The sequence below is a fragment of the Ambystoma mexicanum genome, chromosome 4q (assembly GCF_040938575.1).
Source record: "Ambystoma mexicanum isolate Mex_15411 chromosome 4q, UKY_AmexF1_1, whole genome shotgun sequence".
Taxonomy (NCBI): domain Eukaryota; kingdom Metazoa; phylum Chordata; class Amphibia; order Caudata; family Ambystomatidae; genus Ambystoma; species Ambystoma mexicanum.
The window spans coordinates 1,187,959,983-1,187,977,629 of record NC_090928.1 but is presented as its reverse complement, the minus strand read 5'-3'; the positions used below and the strand labels follow the sequence as shown (position 1 = coordinate 1,187,977,629).

At 46.1% G+C, this 17,647-nt stretch overlaps 1 protein-coding gene across 1 annotated transcript in view; it reads left to right on the top strand.

Moving 5' to 3' along the window:
* DNAH8 (dynein axonemal heavy chain 8) overlaps positions 1 to 17,647 on the top strand; it is an 8,835,797-nt gene that overhangs the window by 2,825,144 nt on the left and 5,993,006 nt on the right. Inside the window, exon 21 of the mRNA XM_069608756.1 lies at positions 1,236 to 1,355. Coding sequence (XP_069464857.1) covers positions 1,236 to 1,355 — 120 coding nt within the window. The remainder of the gene's footprint in view (positions 1 to 1,235; positions 1,356 to 17,647) is intronic.

Genomic DNA, 17,647 nt, shown 5'->3' with positions numbered 1-17,647 from the left:
GGTAGTGTCAGAGTTTCAATTAGCAAAGCAAATTCATTTACCAGCCTTTTACCCTCCTCCTTATTCTTCAAAGGAAGAAGAGTGGTTGAACACATTAGACCCAAAGAGGGCTTTAAGCTTTTACGAGAATGAGTCATTTAAGAAAGGAATATCAGCTATTCTTAGGTTACACTAGCCCTGGGATGGGAAAAGCAGTAACCAACCACGCTATATCCAGATGGATTGTGCTAGTCATTTCAGAATGATATAAAATAAAGGACTAGGGCCTCATTGCAAGTTTGGTGGTATCTCAACGGTAAATCTGCAGAGATACTGTCAAACGGATTTACTGTTACAGCCATTGCTTCAGCGGAATTACCACTAGATTATAAATGGCGGTGTTAGTCCCCATTTATGGAGTCCATAGAACTCCATGGAATTTTCAGCAGTAGTTCTGCCAGCGATAATTCTGCTGAAATTCCAGTTTTTCGGTGGTGACGTGCCAAAATTAACTCCGCCATTTTGCTGGAGGTTTTTCCTCCACCTTACCTCCAAAGCCATAGTTCAGTGTTGCAGTAATGCAGAATTAATACAGTGGTAACTCTGTTACCACTACATTACCACCGTTTTTGGCCACGCCGATAACTCATAATGAGGAGAGCATACTCCACTAGAGGAGTAGTGGCGTCAAATGCCCCGCAAATAAGAGTGCCAACCGTGGATATATTCCAAGCAGCAACGTGGTCGGCTGAGCACAGGGAAAATATTGAGAAAACTGAGGTCACGGATGTGGTGCTGGCTAAGATGAGCAATCCGGGGGTGGAACATGCATCAGAAAGAACATTACCAGAAGTAAGTAATTTGCTTTTCTGTGGAAAGGCAATCTCCATGTGGGAGGGGTAGATTTAAGTCCTGAGCAGATGTCATCCTTGAGTAGGGAATTCTTCCTCATCAATCTGTTGATCTGTGACAGAAATATGAGCCCTGGTAGGGCAGCCAGCGTGTGTAGGACATACTATTACCCTGCAAGACTCCATCTCTTGGGCAGGCTGTATCATTGAAAGGGAGACACTGAGACTGAGCATGAAGTAAGGGAGCAGGGAATATGAGGGGCATAGCAATGCGCAGAAAGAAATCTTTCCCTAGACTTGGTTGCAGATAACTGACATTTTCTTTTCATTAATTTGGTTGAGAGTTGCCTTTTATGCATCCTTTTATCTTTATATAATTACATTCAAATATTTGCTTTTATGTAGGTTAATGATATTTGTGAAATGCACATTGATGTTGTCGTTAAGGAAATATCCGAATCTCTTTTAATCACTCTCCCAGAAGATGGTCCAACGTTTGTTTCGGATTTGTTATTACAAAATGAGGTAATTTAGCACATCACAAATGTATGCATGTTGCTTTTGTTAGTAATTTTGTTATTATGTTTATAAATGTTAAGAACATGACGTAAAGCATATAGATCTAATTCATAAAGGTTTACACTGCATCAAATCACCAGCTGCACACCAGAATCTCAGATTTGCACGTGCTACATTCTGCCTGATTAACAAACATTAAAACTGGTGCATCAAGCACATCACAAATGCATGCATGTTGCTTTTGTTAGTAATGTTATTAATATGTTTGTAAATGTTAAGGACACTCCGTAAAGCATATGGACCTAATTCATAAAGGTTTACACTGCATCAAATCACTAGCTGCACATGGGTATCTCAGATGTGCACATGCTATATTCTAACTGGTGCATCTGTAATATGCCATTCATCAAACATTTGTCAATCCCTTCTACACGTGAGCATCTGAAAGACGCTACATTCATGCAGGTTTTCGCCAATGTTAAGAATCAAGTATAAAGTAACATGACTAAATCTGAGATGCCTTTCGGGCATCTTCTTGTTTACTCCAGTAGAAATCTTTGTGAATAGGGGCCATTGTCTCCAAAAAATTCATTTTCATATGGATCTCTCTTCTTTGCTCCTATGTCCTGTCCCCTTTCCCCTTTCCTCCATACTGTATGCGCGTCCCTACATGGGGACCGGAACTTTTTTGCCTGCAAAAAAAAGCATGTAGGTAGCGCTGCGGGCGTTTCCATCTCTTGTAATCCCCACTCTCCGTCATGTCACCTCAGTCCCCTTTTCACATGACCGGGAACACACCTGCCTGGGCTAGCATGTAATGTTTTGCTGTGCCACAGCATTCCCCAATTTAGTTTTCTAATCCTTACTCACTGGCCTTCGATGCTGCCCCCCCCCCACCATATGTCGGTCACAGGTGGATTCACTAGATGCACTTCAGGGGAGCGCTCCATCCTGACATCGGACCCACATGCACTCTACTTAGAGTGCTTGAAAGCTGATCTGCGGTGGGCCATGTGCCCACCGTTCTCTGATGCCGAGGTCTCTAAAGAACATGCACTTCTGGTGGCGTGAAATTTACTCCAGGTCCCCACTGGATGGCAATAAGACCTTTGTAAGTAGGTGTTGGAAGATGCAATAAAAGGTAAGTCCTCTCTTTTCTGGAGTGCTCCAGCACAGGGATTTCTTCCTAAGGAGGTCCGCTGCTGGGAGGACCATAGTGGATCCTCATACCGGTGCCTGTCCCAAAGCACCTAAAGGTACCAGAATTTGCGCTGAGGGTCATCCGATCCTATACAGACCAGCACTGAGGGGCCAAAGGCCTCTTGTTCCAGACATCTGTCTGAGGGGCTATCAGGTCCTGCTACCAGATGGAAGGCCGAAGGGCCACCAAAACACACATGGCAGACTACCAGTCTTATGGCTGAGGGAGGTACACCTCCCGTAGTGTCCTCTGAGATCTGCAAAGTCACCGAGTCAGCATCTGAGTTTCCTCATTGGACTAACAGCCAGGACCCTACACCAGAACCTACTTTATGCGCATTCCTGATGACATAACAAGACGGACAAAATGGCAACAAAGCAAAGCAGCGTCTCAACATCAATGTCTGAGGTAGAGTCTCGCTCTTTGTGCAGTTTATCCCATTCTGAATGGGCAGCACAATCGAGCAGACAGCCAAGCACATTAACACAAACCCCTTCAAGAGATTCTTATCTAAGTGGCGGCTGGTCACCAGACGCACTGTGGTATACCTCTTATCCATCACCAACTATGTCACGCTATGTAGAGATACCGCATCATTTGAGACAGGTGACTGGCAGGCCTACTTCATCAACATGTAACCTAACTATATTGGTTCAGGCATCACAACAGGCCTTGTAAGCTGCATGTAAGGAGAGATTTTTTGACAGGTTTATGACACAATAAAATCTCAACAAGTGACCGGCATACTTAAGGGGCTGATCAAGTCATCCCCCAGACGCAACCACATCCGTCACCTCCACCTCCACCACCTCCATTCGAATGGATTGTGTCCTCCCACGTATTCATCATCTTCTGATATCTCCTTCTAGCATAAGCATATTTGTAAAAGATCTTTGTGATAGAGGGCGCCATGCATCCTCATCGAGTCGATGTCCCTCGAAGTCCCCCCTCCCCTCTCGAGGTTGATGTCATCACTAGTATAAATAGCACGCACTGCGCCCGTTACTTCAGTTCCGTTTTCCCACTAAAGTTATTGCTTCGGATACAGCACGGTTATTTCTGTCGAAACTATGACGTTTGTCCAAAATGTCTACTTCTTCTCCCCCGAAAACCATGTTTAAAAAATCCATCGACTGTAGGTCGAAAAAAAATGTCAATTACCGACCCTCACCACATTTGTCTGTGGTGCCTAGGCACCGACCACAGGAAGGCTGACTGTGGGTCCTGTCAATACATAATGGGGGAGGTTCTCAAGGAACGAGAGAAAACATTTCACTTTCCTCTTCGTCATTAATAAAGAGATTGAAGAAACAAGTCATAGGTCTCTATCCTCATCCTCTGACTCCTCTCCTGAACGCAGGGTGGCCTTCCCAGGTATGTCAGCTTCGAAAGCTTAATGGGAGGATTTCAGGCTTCAGATGTTACAAATCTTCGAAAAAGCAGCCCATGCCCCTTCAAAGGGAAAGATGAAGAGTCACGACCCTGTCACGCCTACTAAGGCAGATAAAGGGTCTCAGAAGGCTAAAACATGCGCACCCTCGAGCATGGGTGAAAAGCTGCAGAGGCCTTTAGTCGAGGTCTCCACCCTCAAAGACTCCTTTGAGTCATGGGTCGAGCCCATCAAGGCCAATGCCGTTGACATCGAAGGTGTTGAAACCTTCGATGCCTTTGAAGGAAATAGAGAAATCTTTCAAACCTTTACCTGAAAAGGAGTTTTTCAAGTTTGAGAAACATGAACCCTCAGACAAGGATTCTCTACCTTTTGTGCTGGAATATTTAACACCCAATGTTCCTGAAGCTTTAGTATCTGCAGAGTCACTGATAGAATACTTGTATGACAACCTTCAAAGTGCAAGTGGACTGAAATTGAGTTTGGTAAGTCATACAGCCAACTCATGAATAGAGCAACTGCATACTTGGTTTGGGGGAGACGGGCTGCAGACTATGAACATGATGACCTGATGGCATTCTCGAAAAGACCCTGTTTTGCTATTTCATTGGCTTTACAAAAAAGGGTCAGGGCTAACTGGGAGTCCCCTGATACAAATCCTGCTGTCAGTAAAACACTGACTGAGAAATACATGGCTTTAAAGTCCATCAATGCCACTTTTGCTCTAGCCAAAATCACCTACACCTTGAGGGACTGTAATACAATGGCAGCTAAGCATATCACTGAAGGAGATGTAAGGTTTCATGAATATTGTGAAAAGTGGAAAAGGCTTAACGTGCAAATCCCTCTAGTCAGGTTAGGACACTGCCAATAGTGTTAGCAGAGCAATGGCGGCGAGCACAGCAATGCTCAGGTTTGCATGGTTGAGGAAGTCTGGCCTTGCACCAGAATTGCAGTCCAGACTACTTAACAGACCTTTGAGGGACATCAAATCAACAACAACGCACAGCACCCCCTAAAGCAAAAAGAAATTGCTGAAGCAGCTGACGCTGAAAGGAGATATCATAAGATGAGGAATACGTGGGAGACATATCCAGTCGAAAGAACCTTACCAGGGGTAAGTAACTTGTTGGTCTGTCCACCTCTGCATCCGCAGGAGCCTCTGCCCACACAGCCTCCTCATGCCCTTCCACAGTATATTCAAGGCTTGGATGCAACACCGACTACTGCTGCATGGGAAGCGGTTTCACACATATCACAAAGAAGTGCCTTTAGGATACTGATGAAGAAGAGGAGGAAAATACCCCACCCTACCAAGTCATTAATTGACAGAATGGAGGGTCTAGCGCAGTTTCTAGGCGTTTCAGTTCTCAGCAGGTGTAGCTTGAACCTGGTGTTATCTCAGAAATACTAAGGCTCAGGGCATCTAGTAGTTTGGGTATTTTGATGCAAAAGGACATTTTAATTTCAGGCACAAAAGCCTTCTGAAACCACACTCATTGACACCAGTCAACAAGAGTCTAGATGCACGCTTCAAATGGAAAACACATCTTCGGTACTGCCGGCTCATCCCCAACCTCACTCATCAGTTGTGACAGCAGCCTCATTGTATTCAAAACCATATGCCTCAGCCTCTAACTCTTCTTCCTCAATGTGCCTCTCTAAGGGGGAGAAGTTTCTGGAAGCTTATCGAATGAAGGTGTACCTCAAAGCGGGGTTGCACCTCAGGTAAACCAACGTGGACGTGATGTCGGTGGCTGCCAACCAGAAGTTATGGAGGGAGATATTGCTCATGATTTACCAGTGGATCCTCAAGAAGCCTTTAAGTTGGGGTTATCGGAGGCGAAGCTTATAGCACAGGACCTGCTTGAGTCATTGGCTGTGTATATCGACACAGCCAGAAGGGGTTTTTGTTTTGGAGTAGATATGCAGCGTACAGCTTGGATGCACGTAACCACGTTCTCCTCCGACGTACAAGATAGGAGCTAACAAAAACGAAGAGCAGCACACAGACAGCAAAATCATTGGCAATTGTTTCACACAAATGTCTAAGCCCTATGCTCAGTGGCAGGGCAGATTGTATCAAACATGAAGATCTTTTGAAGGCTATAGGAGGTTCCAGGACAAAATCTTGGCTTATCAACCAAAAAGATCACTGAGCAGGCACAAACGGAATCAACAATGCACGTCCACTAAAGGTTCCTTCTCTCCTCAGCCTCAGATGCTAAAAAACAATGATATACATGTCTGGGTCCAGAGCACCCCGATCGAAGGCAGATGAACTTAGTTAGTGTTACCTCTTTCGGGACCAGTGGATTCTTTTAATGGTTTCCTACGAATTGTATTTTTGGCCCAATTACTCAGCAACCTCCCACCCCCCGACCCCACTATTTCAGATAGGAATTCTAGGCCTGCTTATGGAGATCACCTATCTGGTGCAGGATCAAGCGTTGGAACGGGTCCCATGTTCGGGCAGGGGTAATCGGTTCTACTACAGAATCTTTGCTATTCCAAAAAAGAACCATGTTGGCCTGAGCGTGGTGCTGGACTTATCCTACCTGAACCTTTTCCCTCTCCTAGAAAAATTCAAGATGGTGACCCCCAATCACATAGCGAAGACTCTCTGTATAGGAGATTGGATGTTCTCCCTGGACCTGAATGACGCTTATCTGCATACCCCTATTTACCACTTAAACAGAACGCTTCTGTGTTTCACAGTCATGTGACGCCACAGTACTGCATTTTGGTCTCAGTTCTGCTCCTCGTGTATTCACGAAGTTGATGAAGACAATTGCACCTCTCTTCATGAACAAAGGACACCATCTTTATCCATACCTGGATGACTGGCTGGTGAAGGTGAGGTCTCTCGAGGAGGCCAGTCACTTGTGCTAGAGGTTAATGGAAGTTCTTTACGAGCTTGGTTTTTCTCTAAATTTGAAGAAATAAGAGTTGAAGCCCTCTCTCAACCTAATTCTCCTGGGTGTCAGGTGGGACACTGTCAGGGAAAAAATGTTTCCAATGGTAAAGAGATTCTTCAACATTTAAAAAGCCATCAATAATTTCCTCAGCAGAGACACCACATCAGTTTGGCGGTACCAACACATGATAGGCCTCTTACCTTCCGGGATACTCACTGTTGCTCTTGCCAGGTTGAGAATGAGGCGTGCACAGATTCACTTGGCAAATTCCTGGAATCAAGAGACGGGAACCGAATCAGACAAGATATCAATTCTTCTGTCCGTGAGGGACAACCACGGTTTGTGGAAAGAGGAGAACAATGTAATGTGAGGTGCCCCTCTATGCCAGAGCACTTGGTAGTAGTCACGACGGACTGCTCATTAGAGGGTTGGGGAGCAACTCTGGGGGACCAATGCATTAATGGACTTTGGTCCATGCAGGACATTCATCCAAATTTTCTAGAGCTCAAGACTGTTGGTTTGGTTCTTAAATTGTTTGTTCGTCCCTTCCTCCCCTCTCCTCACGGCAGAGTAGTCCTAATCAGGAACAACAGCTCAATGGCCATGTTTTATGTCATCAAGCAAGGAGGAGAAAACAACAGAAGAAGAATCAAGGTCTTTATCAAAGATTTTATTTGATGTTTCTTTTTTCTTTTTTTTAAGTAGAAGGTAAATCGTACACTTGATTCAAAGCACTAGATGCAATTGCCAATCGAATGGATAGTCTACAATTTAGCAAAACAAGACTAAAACTCTCAAAAAAACATTTCAAATGGATTGTGTCCTCCCACGTATTCCTCATCTTAGATATTCGTATCGTCAGCTTTGCTGCTTTGGAAAATATTTTTCCACACCAGAGGGTGCTGTGCTCGATGTTGTGGCGTTGATGTCCCTAGAGGACTGCCGTAGAGTGTTGACGTCATCCGCAGTGTAAATGGCTCGAGCCGTTGGCTTCATTCAGTTCCATTTTTCTAAAAGCTTTCGCTTTATGTGTACGAAAAGGGCGCCTCAGTCTTTTGAGATGTCTTCTTCATCTAACCCTTCGACCCCTAAAACTGGCTTTAAAAAGTGCCAGAATTGTAGGAAGAAAATGGCCATAACTAACCCCCATCGAGTTTGACTCTGGTGTCTCGGTCCGGACCATCGAGTTGGCGAGTGCGGTTCCTGTCAGGCTATGACGAATAAAGCTTTCCAGTAAGAAGAGGTAAATTGGCAGTGGGGAGGAGTCTTCGAAGGCCTCTTCGAATTAAAATAAGGACTCAGCGGAGTGCAGGGAAAGGTCCCGACGTAAATCGAAGAAATCTAGGTCGAGGTCTAGAACGTGGCCCAGACGCCCTCGAAGAAATCGCGTAAAGACCATGCCCCGGCTCATTCTAAAAATGGCAAAGGAAGGTCAGAGACTAGAATTTAAATCCAGCAAAATTCATCGAGGGTGTTGTCAAAAGAAACCTCTATGACACCTCATAAGGAGCAAGACAGGCCTATCCATGCATAAACTGAAGGCGACGCCAGTCAAAATGGCGTCAGGTGACAAACCGTCATCGAAGTCTATGTCGAAGGTCTCCTAGCCAAGGACTCGGAATACAGCAGCCACCTGACGGCGGTGACAGAGCAAGGCTCCTGGGTAGGCTGGTCAGTCCACTGGATGGCACAGGGACGCTTCCGAAGGCTTACGTGCAGGAGATGATGAAGATGCCGAGAATAGTTGTTCCCACTATTCCAAAGGGTCGAAGTGCCAGTACAGGCCTTCATGTTCGATCAGAGGCAGAATGTTCGCACAGGGCGACAGCAGTGCAGAGGAGCAGTCCTTCAGTGGGTCACCAGCGATTCCTCGGTTCAGCCTCTTAGTTGCAGGATACTTGGCTCCTGTATCCGTCGTTCGTGAGAACTCAGGAGATCGACATGGTAGTGGTGTTTCCAGCCTCCTCTTATCCAGGGTTCCTTTCGCGCCAAAACGGAGAGGACCCAATGGGAGATCTGCTCACAAAACACTCACACCATACGTGGACCTATCACGGACCACAGTGGTCCCAGGCATTCAAGACACACCAGACACTCTGGCACCCAGGATGTGTATTGGGACCAGACATCCCAGCCCACATCCTGGAGGCACACACAAGGCTGGTAGAAGCCCACGAAAGCATCTGTGTTTCGTGGGAAAGTACATGCCCAAATAAGGAAGGCCCAGGGTCGGCTCGACCTGGGGAAGGTGAAGGGGGCAAGACGGTCAGCGGGCAGGACAAAGAGCCTCGTGGTCTGGCCATTATGGAAGCCAGGCCACCATTTTGGGCGAAGCGCGAAAAATGCGCTTAAACAGCCAAAAGGAGCTCAAAACACAAAGAAACGATCGCTGCCACCAGCCCCGTCCGTGATTCACTTGCACCATTTGTTAACAATCCAAAGAGAGTGTCTAGGGCCTGTAGAGTGACTAGAGACCCAAGAGAGCAGTAACTTAGCTTACAGCGCCCTCTTGTGTCATGTTGCGCGAAAGCTGCAACATGAGAAAAGAACTACGGAAAACAACATTTCCCGATACTGACTGTCTTAAGGGCATGTCAATTTCCCCGTAAGAATGGAGCGAAAGCCCAGAGGAGTGCGGCAGAAATCTGCGTTTCTCTGGCAAAGTCTAGATCAGGGTGTAAAACAATAGCAAAAAGTTTAGGGGTTGCCACATGGAAGTAAAATTACCTTCAATTTAGAAATCTTTCCTAACACACGCCCCTCCCAGACTATGGACAGAGGGAACTAATCCACCCCTGGATGAGTCTCTTGTTCAGGTCAGTTAAACATTCTGGACAACCCATCAGCATTGCTATGCTGGACACCTGGCCTATGCACAATAGTGAAGTCAAAGCTTTGTAGACTTATGGACCACCTAAGCAACTTTGGATTCTCTCCCTTCATGTTCATCAGCCACTTTAAGGGTTTATGGTCAGTTTGCACAGTGAAGTGGGTCCCATAGAGGTAGGGCCTCAGCTTCCGTAGAGCCCACACAACAGAGAAACATTCTTTCTCCACTGTGGACCATCTGAGCTCTCTGTCCTTAAACTGGCGACTAATGAAACCAATAGGGTGTTCCTTACCCTTCTCATCTACTTGCGATAGTACAGCTCCTATCCCAGTGTCAGAGGCGTCTGTCTGCACAACAAAAGATCTTTGATAATCACGGGCCCTGAGGACATGAGCCTGGCACAAGGAGTCTTTTAAGCCGTAGAAGGCCTTCTCACACTCGTCGGTCCAAGTTACCTTCTTGGGTTTCTTCGGAGTGGTGAGGGCAGTCAGAGGGGCAGCTATGGTGCCATAGTCTGCCATGAAGTTGTGGTATTACCCTGTGAGTCCTAAGAAGGCTCTCACTTGGGTCTGTGTAGTGGGGGTAGGCCAGTCCTGTACTGCTTGTACTTTACTGGGAAGAGGCTGTATCCTCCCTCCACCTACTTCATGTCCAAGGTAAACCACTGAGCCTTGTCCAATCTGGCATTTACTAGCCTTTATGGTCAAGTGTGCTTTCTGAAGAGCCTGTAGCACAATCCCGAGGTGTTTCACATGGTCTTCCCAGGTGGCGCAGGAAACTGCTATATCATCCAGATATGCAAGACAGAATTCATCCAACCCATTCAACACATGATTCACAAGCCTCTGGAAAGTGGCAGGTGCATTCTTCAACCCGAACGTCATTACCCTGAATTGGTAAAGGCCGTCTGGAGTGGAAAATGCTGTCTTCTCCTTCGCATGTTCTGCTAAGGCTATTTGCCAATAGCCCACAGTGAGGTCAAACGTGCTAAGGTACTTGGAGGCACCCAAGGTATCCACCAGCTCATCTGTTCGAGGCAAGGGGTGTGCATCTGTCTTGGTGACAGCATTCAGAGCCCTGTAATCCACGCAGAACCTCAATTCAGAAGTGCCTGCTTTTGGAACCAAAACCACAGGGCTGGACCAAGGACTACTAGAGGGTTCAATCACCCCAACATCTAACATTTTGTTGACCTCTGTCTTAATGTAAGACCGTACTTTGTCTGACATCCTGTATACTCTACTTTTGGTAGGAACGCTGTCTCCTGTGTCTATGTTATGTTTGCACCAAAGTGTCAAACCAGGGGACTGCGAAAACAGGGGGGAAAATTGCTTAAGCAAACTTTTCACCTCAACCTGCTGATCAGAAGTCAGGTGAGGGGCCACTCGGACACGCTCAAAGGAGCTATCTGAAGGACCGCTTTGGAACAGGTCGGGGAGAGGTTCAGACTCCTCTTCCTCAACATCTGAAGCCAGTAGCAGTGCTGCGATTTCGACTCTTGGGACGAAAGCCTTCAGCCTATTTACATGGAACACTTTTGGAGCCTGTCCAGGCCTTCCAAGGTCCACTAAATAGTTGGCCTCACCCAGGGGCTCCACCACTGTGTAAGGGCCTGACCATTTGTTCTTTAAAGTTATAGGCCTTATGGGATTCATGATCAGGACTTGCTGACCAGGTGTAAAGTTGATGAGGGAAGCTTTCTGGTCATACCAATGTTTCACCAGCGCTTGTCTTGCCTTCAACTTGTCACTAGCCAGACCCATCAGAAGTATCATCCGTTTTCTGAGCCCTAACACATAGTCGACTACGTTGGTAGTAATAGGGGGAGTGGGCATATCCCATCCCTCCTTGACTATGGCTAAGGGTCCCCGCACAGGGTGACCAAACAGAAGTTCGAAGGGGCTGAAGCCAACACCCTCCTGTGGTACCTCTCGGTAGGCAAACAGTAAGCATGGTAAAAGAAGATTCCATTTTCTTCTTTAAGGTTCTTCCAGAGCCCCAATCATACCCTTTAACGTTCTGTTGAACCTTTCCAACAGACCACTGGTCTGGGGGTGGTATGCGGAAAAGAACTTGTAGATGACCCCACTTTCCTTCCACATAGCCTGCATATACTTTGACATAAAGTTGCTGCCTCTGTCAGACACAACTTCTTTAGGGAAGCCAAACCTAGTAAAGATGCCAAGTAAAGCTTTTGCAACTGCAGAGAGGACCCAATGGGAGATCTGCTCACAAAACACTCACACCATACTTGGACCTATCACAGACCACGGTGGTCCCAGGCATTCAAGACACACTAGACTCTCTGGCACCTGGGATGTGTATTGGGACCAGACATCCCAGCCCACATCCTGGAGGCACACACAAGGCCGGTAGAAGCCCGCAAAAGCATCTGTGTTTTGCGGGAAAGTACATGCCCAAATAAGGAAGGCCCCGGGTCGGCTCGACCTGGGGAAGGTGAAGGGGGTAAGACGGTCAGCGGGCAGGACAAAGAGCCTCGTGGTCTGGCCATTATGGAAGCCAGGCGACCATTTTGGGCTAAGCACGAGAAATGCGCTTAAACACCCAAAAGGAGCTCAAAATACAAAGAAACGATTGCTGCCACCAGTCCCGTCCGTGATTCACTTGCACCGTTCATTAACAATCCAAAGAGAGTGTCTAGGGCCTGTAGAGAGAGCAGTAACTTAGCTTACAGTGCCCTCTTGTGTCATGTTGCGCGAAAGCTGCAACATGAGAAAAGAACTACGGAAAACAACGTTTTCCGGTACTGACTGTCTTAACGGCATGTCAGTTTCCCCGTAAGAATGGAGCGAAAGCCCAGAGGAGTGTGGCAGAAGGCTGCACTTCTCTGGCAAAGTCTAGATCAGGGTGTAAAACAACAGCAAACAGTTTAGGGGTTGCCACATGCAAGGGAAATTACCTACAATTTAGAAATCTTTCCTAACACCAAGAAAATCTATTTATGAGGAACAATTCTCTGAAGAGGAGATTTCCCCTTTTGGGGTAAAATCGGGTAGAAGGGATGTCCCTGAAGAACTAATTGACCCTCAGTCCAAAATGTCTGACTGTCTACAAACAGCTAGTGATATAGATACGTCACCTGAGTTGGAATTCGACAAACCTGACCCTGCTGATCATGCAGACCCTGCCTATAGAAATATTATGAATAGGGTGGTGGAGTTCATGGGTGGAACAGAAATTCACCCACTTACGAACAGGATGATATGATGGACATTCTCAGTCAAGGTCCTCAAAAGGATCTTGTTCTTCGTTTTCACACAGCACTTCAGAGGAAGGTTATGGCCGCATGGGAAAGGCCAGAATCTGGACCAGCAGTGAACAAAAATGTTGCTAGGAAATACAGACCCTTTTCTTCAGGACCCTGACTATTTAACGAATCATCCTACACCTGAGAGCTTAGTCGTCCAGGCAGCTACACCCACTAGATAATCTGAATACTCGTCCATTCCCCCAGATAGGGATGATAAAAGAATTGATGCCTGGTCTCGAAATATTTTTTCTTCAAGCAGTATGGCTTTAAAGTCAACAAATTTGACCTGCACCCTTGCAAGATTCACATACAACCTATGAACTGAACACATTCCTGAGGGCGAGGAGCGAGATGGCTTCCTTGTGATTGTGAAAGATGGAAAGAAGGCTATGGGGGAATGCCTTCAGTCAGGACTGGACACTGCTGACAGCATCAGCAGGTCCATGGCATCTAGCACAGTACTATGCAGGTTTGCGTGGCTGAGAAAGTCGGGCTTTGCACCGGATGTGCATGCGAGGCTTCTTAATATGCCATTTGATGGCTTAAGGTTGTTCGGCAGCAAGGCAGACAAAAACTTGGAGAAGCTGCAGACACTTTCAAGGCAGCGGTTAAGTCACTTAGCGCCGCCATATGACAACCTCAACAACACTCCTAATCAGGCTCATCTTCCTGGAAGGGTCTTTCCTTTCGTGTTTATTCATCATTTGTAAGAGGAAAAGGACAGGCTAGTCAAAGAGGACAAAGAAAATGTTCGTGGGGTGGATGAGGAAAGGGTGCTAGATCAGCCCCAGCAGTGGCATCTGTGCCCTCAGCCGCTGCTGCAGCCACCACAAAGCTACTCTGAGGCCTTGACCCACAAGACCCCGTGGGAGGTAGGATGTCTCAGCATCTGAATAAATGGCTGGGCATTACTTCAGATTCCTGGGCACTGGAAACAGTGGCTCAAGGTTACTGACTTCCTTTTCAAAAAAGGCCTCAAGACCATCCACCGGGATACAGCTCTGTCAAAATTCCAGATCCACTCATGTTGCAGGAAATGTTAACCCTGCTAGAAAAAGGTGCAATAGAGAATGTACCTGTAGCAGAGAAGAACAAGGGTTGGTATGCCCCATACTTCCTCATCCCAAAGAAGGACGGAGGATTGAGACCCATCTTGGACTTAAGAAACTTGAACAAGTTCCTCAGGAAGGACAAGTTCAAGATGGTAACCTTTTCTCAGATCTTCAGGCTCTCCAACTCCAGGACTGGTTGGTATCATTGGACCTTCAGGATGCCTACTTTCATGTGCTGATCCATCCCAAGCACAGAAAGTACCTGAGGTTCGCGGTTGGCAGTTCTCACTATCAGTTTCGAGTTGTGCCATTCACCAAGCTGATGGCGGTAGTGGCAGCGAGAATCAGGGGAGGTGGGATTCATGTCTACCCTTACCTGGACGATTGGTGAATTAGGGCACGTTCACCAGAACAGGCCCAGGAACATCTGAGCATGAACTGCCACTTCTTACACAGATTGTGCTTCTCCCTCAATTACAAGAAGTCAAATATGATACCATTCCAAAGACTCCAATTCATCGGAACAGTCCTGGATACTTCCTCGGACCAAGCCCCGCCGCCCGAGGTGAGAGCTCATCACATACTGCAGATGGTAACATAGTTCCGGAATGTCCAGGATCTGCCAGCTTTTGATTTTCTGAGGTTGCTCGGCCTCATGACATCCAGCATTTTTCTGGTGCCAGAGGCCAGATTGAGAATGAGATCCCTTCAATGGGCCCTCAGGACTCAATGGTCCCAATTTTCGGGGAATATGTCAAATCATTTGCAAGTTCCGGCCAGAGTGGCTCAAGATCTGCTATGGTAGGCTTACAAGGACAATATTCTCAAGGGAGAATCTTTTTGGCAACCATGGCCGGAGATAACAGTAATGACTGTCGCCTCACTCACAGGGTGGGGAGCTCACACCAATGATCTGACAATCAGAGGTCGTTGGTCTCCATCGCAGTCTAAACGACACATAAACCTTTAGGAGCTGAGGGCAATCAGTCGGTTGTAGGTTAAAGATTCGAAAAAAAAGGATCCAATGCAATACATTCGAGTCAAAAGGACCGAAAAAAAAGACCGAATTGTTTTTTTTTTGGGGCGGGAGGCCCAAACACCTGCTTTTTGCCCAAAAAACATTAATTTTACATATACCCAAACACAAAAAAACACATTTAAAAAAAGGCATTCAGTCTTTTTTTTAAGTCCTTTTGACTCGAATGTATTGCATTCAATCCTTTTGTTTTCAAACTAATGATTGGACACTCAATCAGACTAGCGCTGAAGGCCTTTTTGCCCTCTGTATGAGGAAAAATGTCCTGATAATGACAGACAACACAGTGGCCTCAACAAGAGAGGAGGCATAGGGTCAATCCCACTGTGCAGAGAGGCAATGCAGCTCTGGTTCTGGGCAATACAAGAAGGAATCTCTCTGTCAGCAGTTCACCTAGCCGGAGAAACGAACACGGCGGTGGACACTCTGAGCAGGCAGAGCACAGTGTCTCACGAGTAGGAACTAACTCAGGAAGTCCTTCAAGAGATCTTCACCCTTTGGGGAATCCAACAAGTGGATCTGTTCGCGACCAGTGTCAACAGGAAGTGCGAACTGTACTGCTCAAGGGAATTTCCTCTAAGAGGAGCTCTAGGGGACGCCTTCGTAGTGGACTGGGAATTTTCACTTCTGTATGCCTTTCCTCCAGTCCCTGTGATTCCTCACGTAATCAGGAGGTTGAGAAAGTTCAGGAAAACTATGATCCTAATTGCTCCGTATTGGGCTAGGAAGACATGGTACCCGAACCTTCTGGACATGTCCATCTGCCCTCCAATACGTCTTCCAATAAGAGAGGATCTTCTCTCGCAAGAGAAAGGTCGGGTTCTCCATCCAGAGGTCAAGACACTCAGCCTTCAGGCTTGGTTTCTAAGAGGCTGAGATATAAGGATTGGGACCGCCCAGATGAAGTAATGGGGACTTTGCTTTCGGCCAGAAGGCCAGCAACAAATTCTTTGTACCAGTGTTGTTGGAGCAAGTTCAGTAACTGGTGCAAAGATAAGAATGTGGATCCATTTCAATGTTGTACAGCCATGATACTTTCTTTCCTATTACATTTGGCCAATTGAGGCCTCCAGATTGGTACAATAAAATTAAACTTTGCTGCGCTTCCTATTTTTAAGCGCTCCTCAGAAGAGGTAGCTTACTTTAAAATTCCATTGATTGTACAATTTTTAAAGGGTCTCACTAACGTGTACTCTCCTGTTCCCTGTTTGGGATCTAAATTTAGTACTAAAATTCCTTACATGCATTCCTTCAAGCCTTTGCATTATTTTCCGTTAAGGCTTCTTACTTTGAAGACAATCCTACTATTGGCTATTACATCAGCCCGCAGGTGTGAGTGAGTTACAGGCTCTCTCTTGTAAGCCTCCTCACACAATCTTTCATAAAAACAAAATTATACTTAAAGTCAAACCGTAATTTCTACCAAAAATAGTCTCTGACTTTCACTTGTCTCAGAAGATCACATTGCCATCTTTCTATCCTCCCCCTCATGCAAGTAAGGAGGAAAAAAGGCTTCACAGGCTGGACCCAAAAAGGGCTCTCAGCTTTTACATTTCTAGACTGGCAGAATTTCGGCAAACTGACCAACTTTTCATTGGATACACCGGACACAAATTGGGCCTGTTAGTAACATAACAGGCTATATCCAGATGGATAATTCTAGCAATTGGAGAGTATTACAAACTGCCAGTTAAAGAACCTCCAGATGGGCTAAGAGCTAATTCTACTAGGGGCATGGCGACTTCGAGGGGTGTCCCGGGGCAAGATATTTGTGCAGTGGCCACCTGGTCATCAATGCACACTTTTGTGAAACTCTATTGTTTAGATTTCACCTCATCCCAAGGGATTCTTTTTGCTAAGGCCGGCAAGTCATCAATACTAATATTCCACAAAACAGACACATAATTTGCCATTTAGTATTACATACCATTTCTTTCGGTCACGAAATCAGGGTACACAGTGGAGATTTTCTGGACCCTGTAGTTAGCCCGTCCCAACCAGTTGCGACGTACAGAGATTTCACAACATCTTCATCAGGGGAAGAAAACAATACAATACCAATTAAATGAAAGAACATTCAGTTAAGACAACCGTCCATAAGGGAATTGTCCATTGTGTCTAAATACTAAAAATATGCTGTTTACAAGGGCCATACCTAACAATTCATGGTATGGGTATTAAAAAGAAGAGCTAGTGCGGTGACAGTGTACCTTGCATGCCCACAGCTATGGAAGAACCAGATCCCCACTGCTATGCAAGCTAGTGATAGAAATATGAAAAAGGGTTATCAGCTAGGACATGACACTCAGAGCATTTCACCTATCAGAGGACAGCAATACTGAGAAAGACATACACAACAGACTAGGGAGGAACTCATACAATTGAGAGTTTCATCAAGCAGTTTTCAATCTTATTTTCCAAGAGTTTAGCCATTGTGAAGTACATCTTTTTGCTTCGGAATCAAATGCCAAATGCAGGATCATTTTCTATGGGATGCCTTAAGATTCCATAGAGCAACCTTCTGTGCTACTTGTTTCCTCCAACGCCTCTTCTGCAGAAAGTGATTTGCGAATACAGGTTGTCAGAAGGGTGCAGTGATT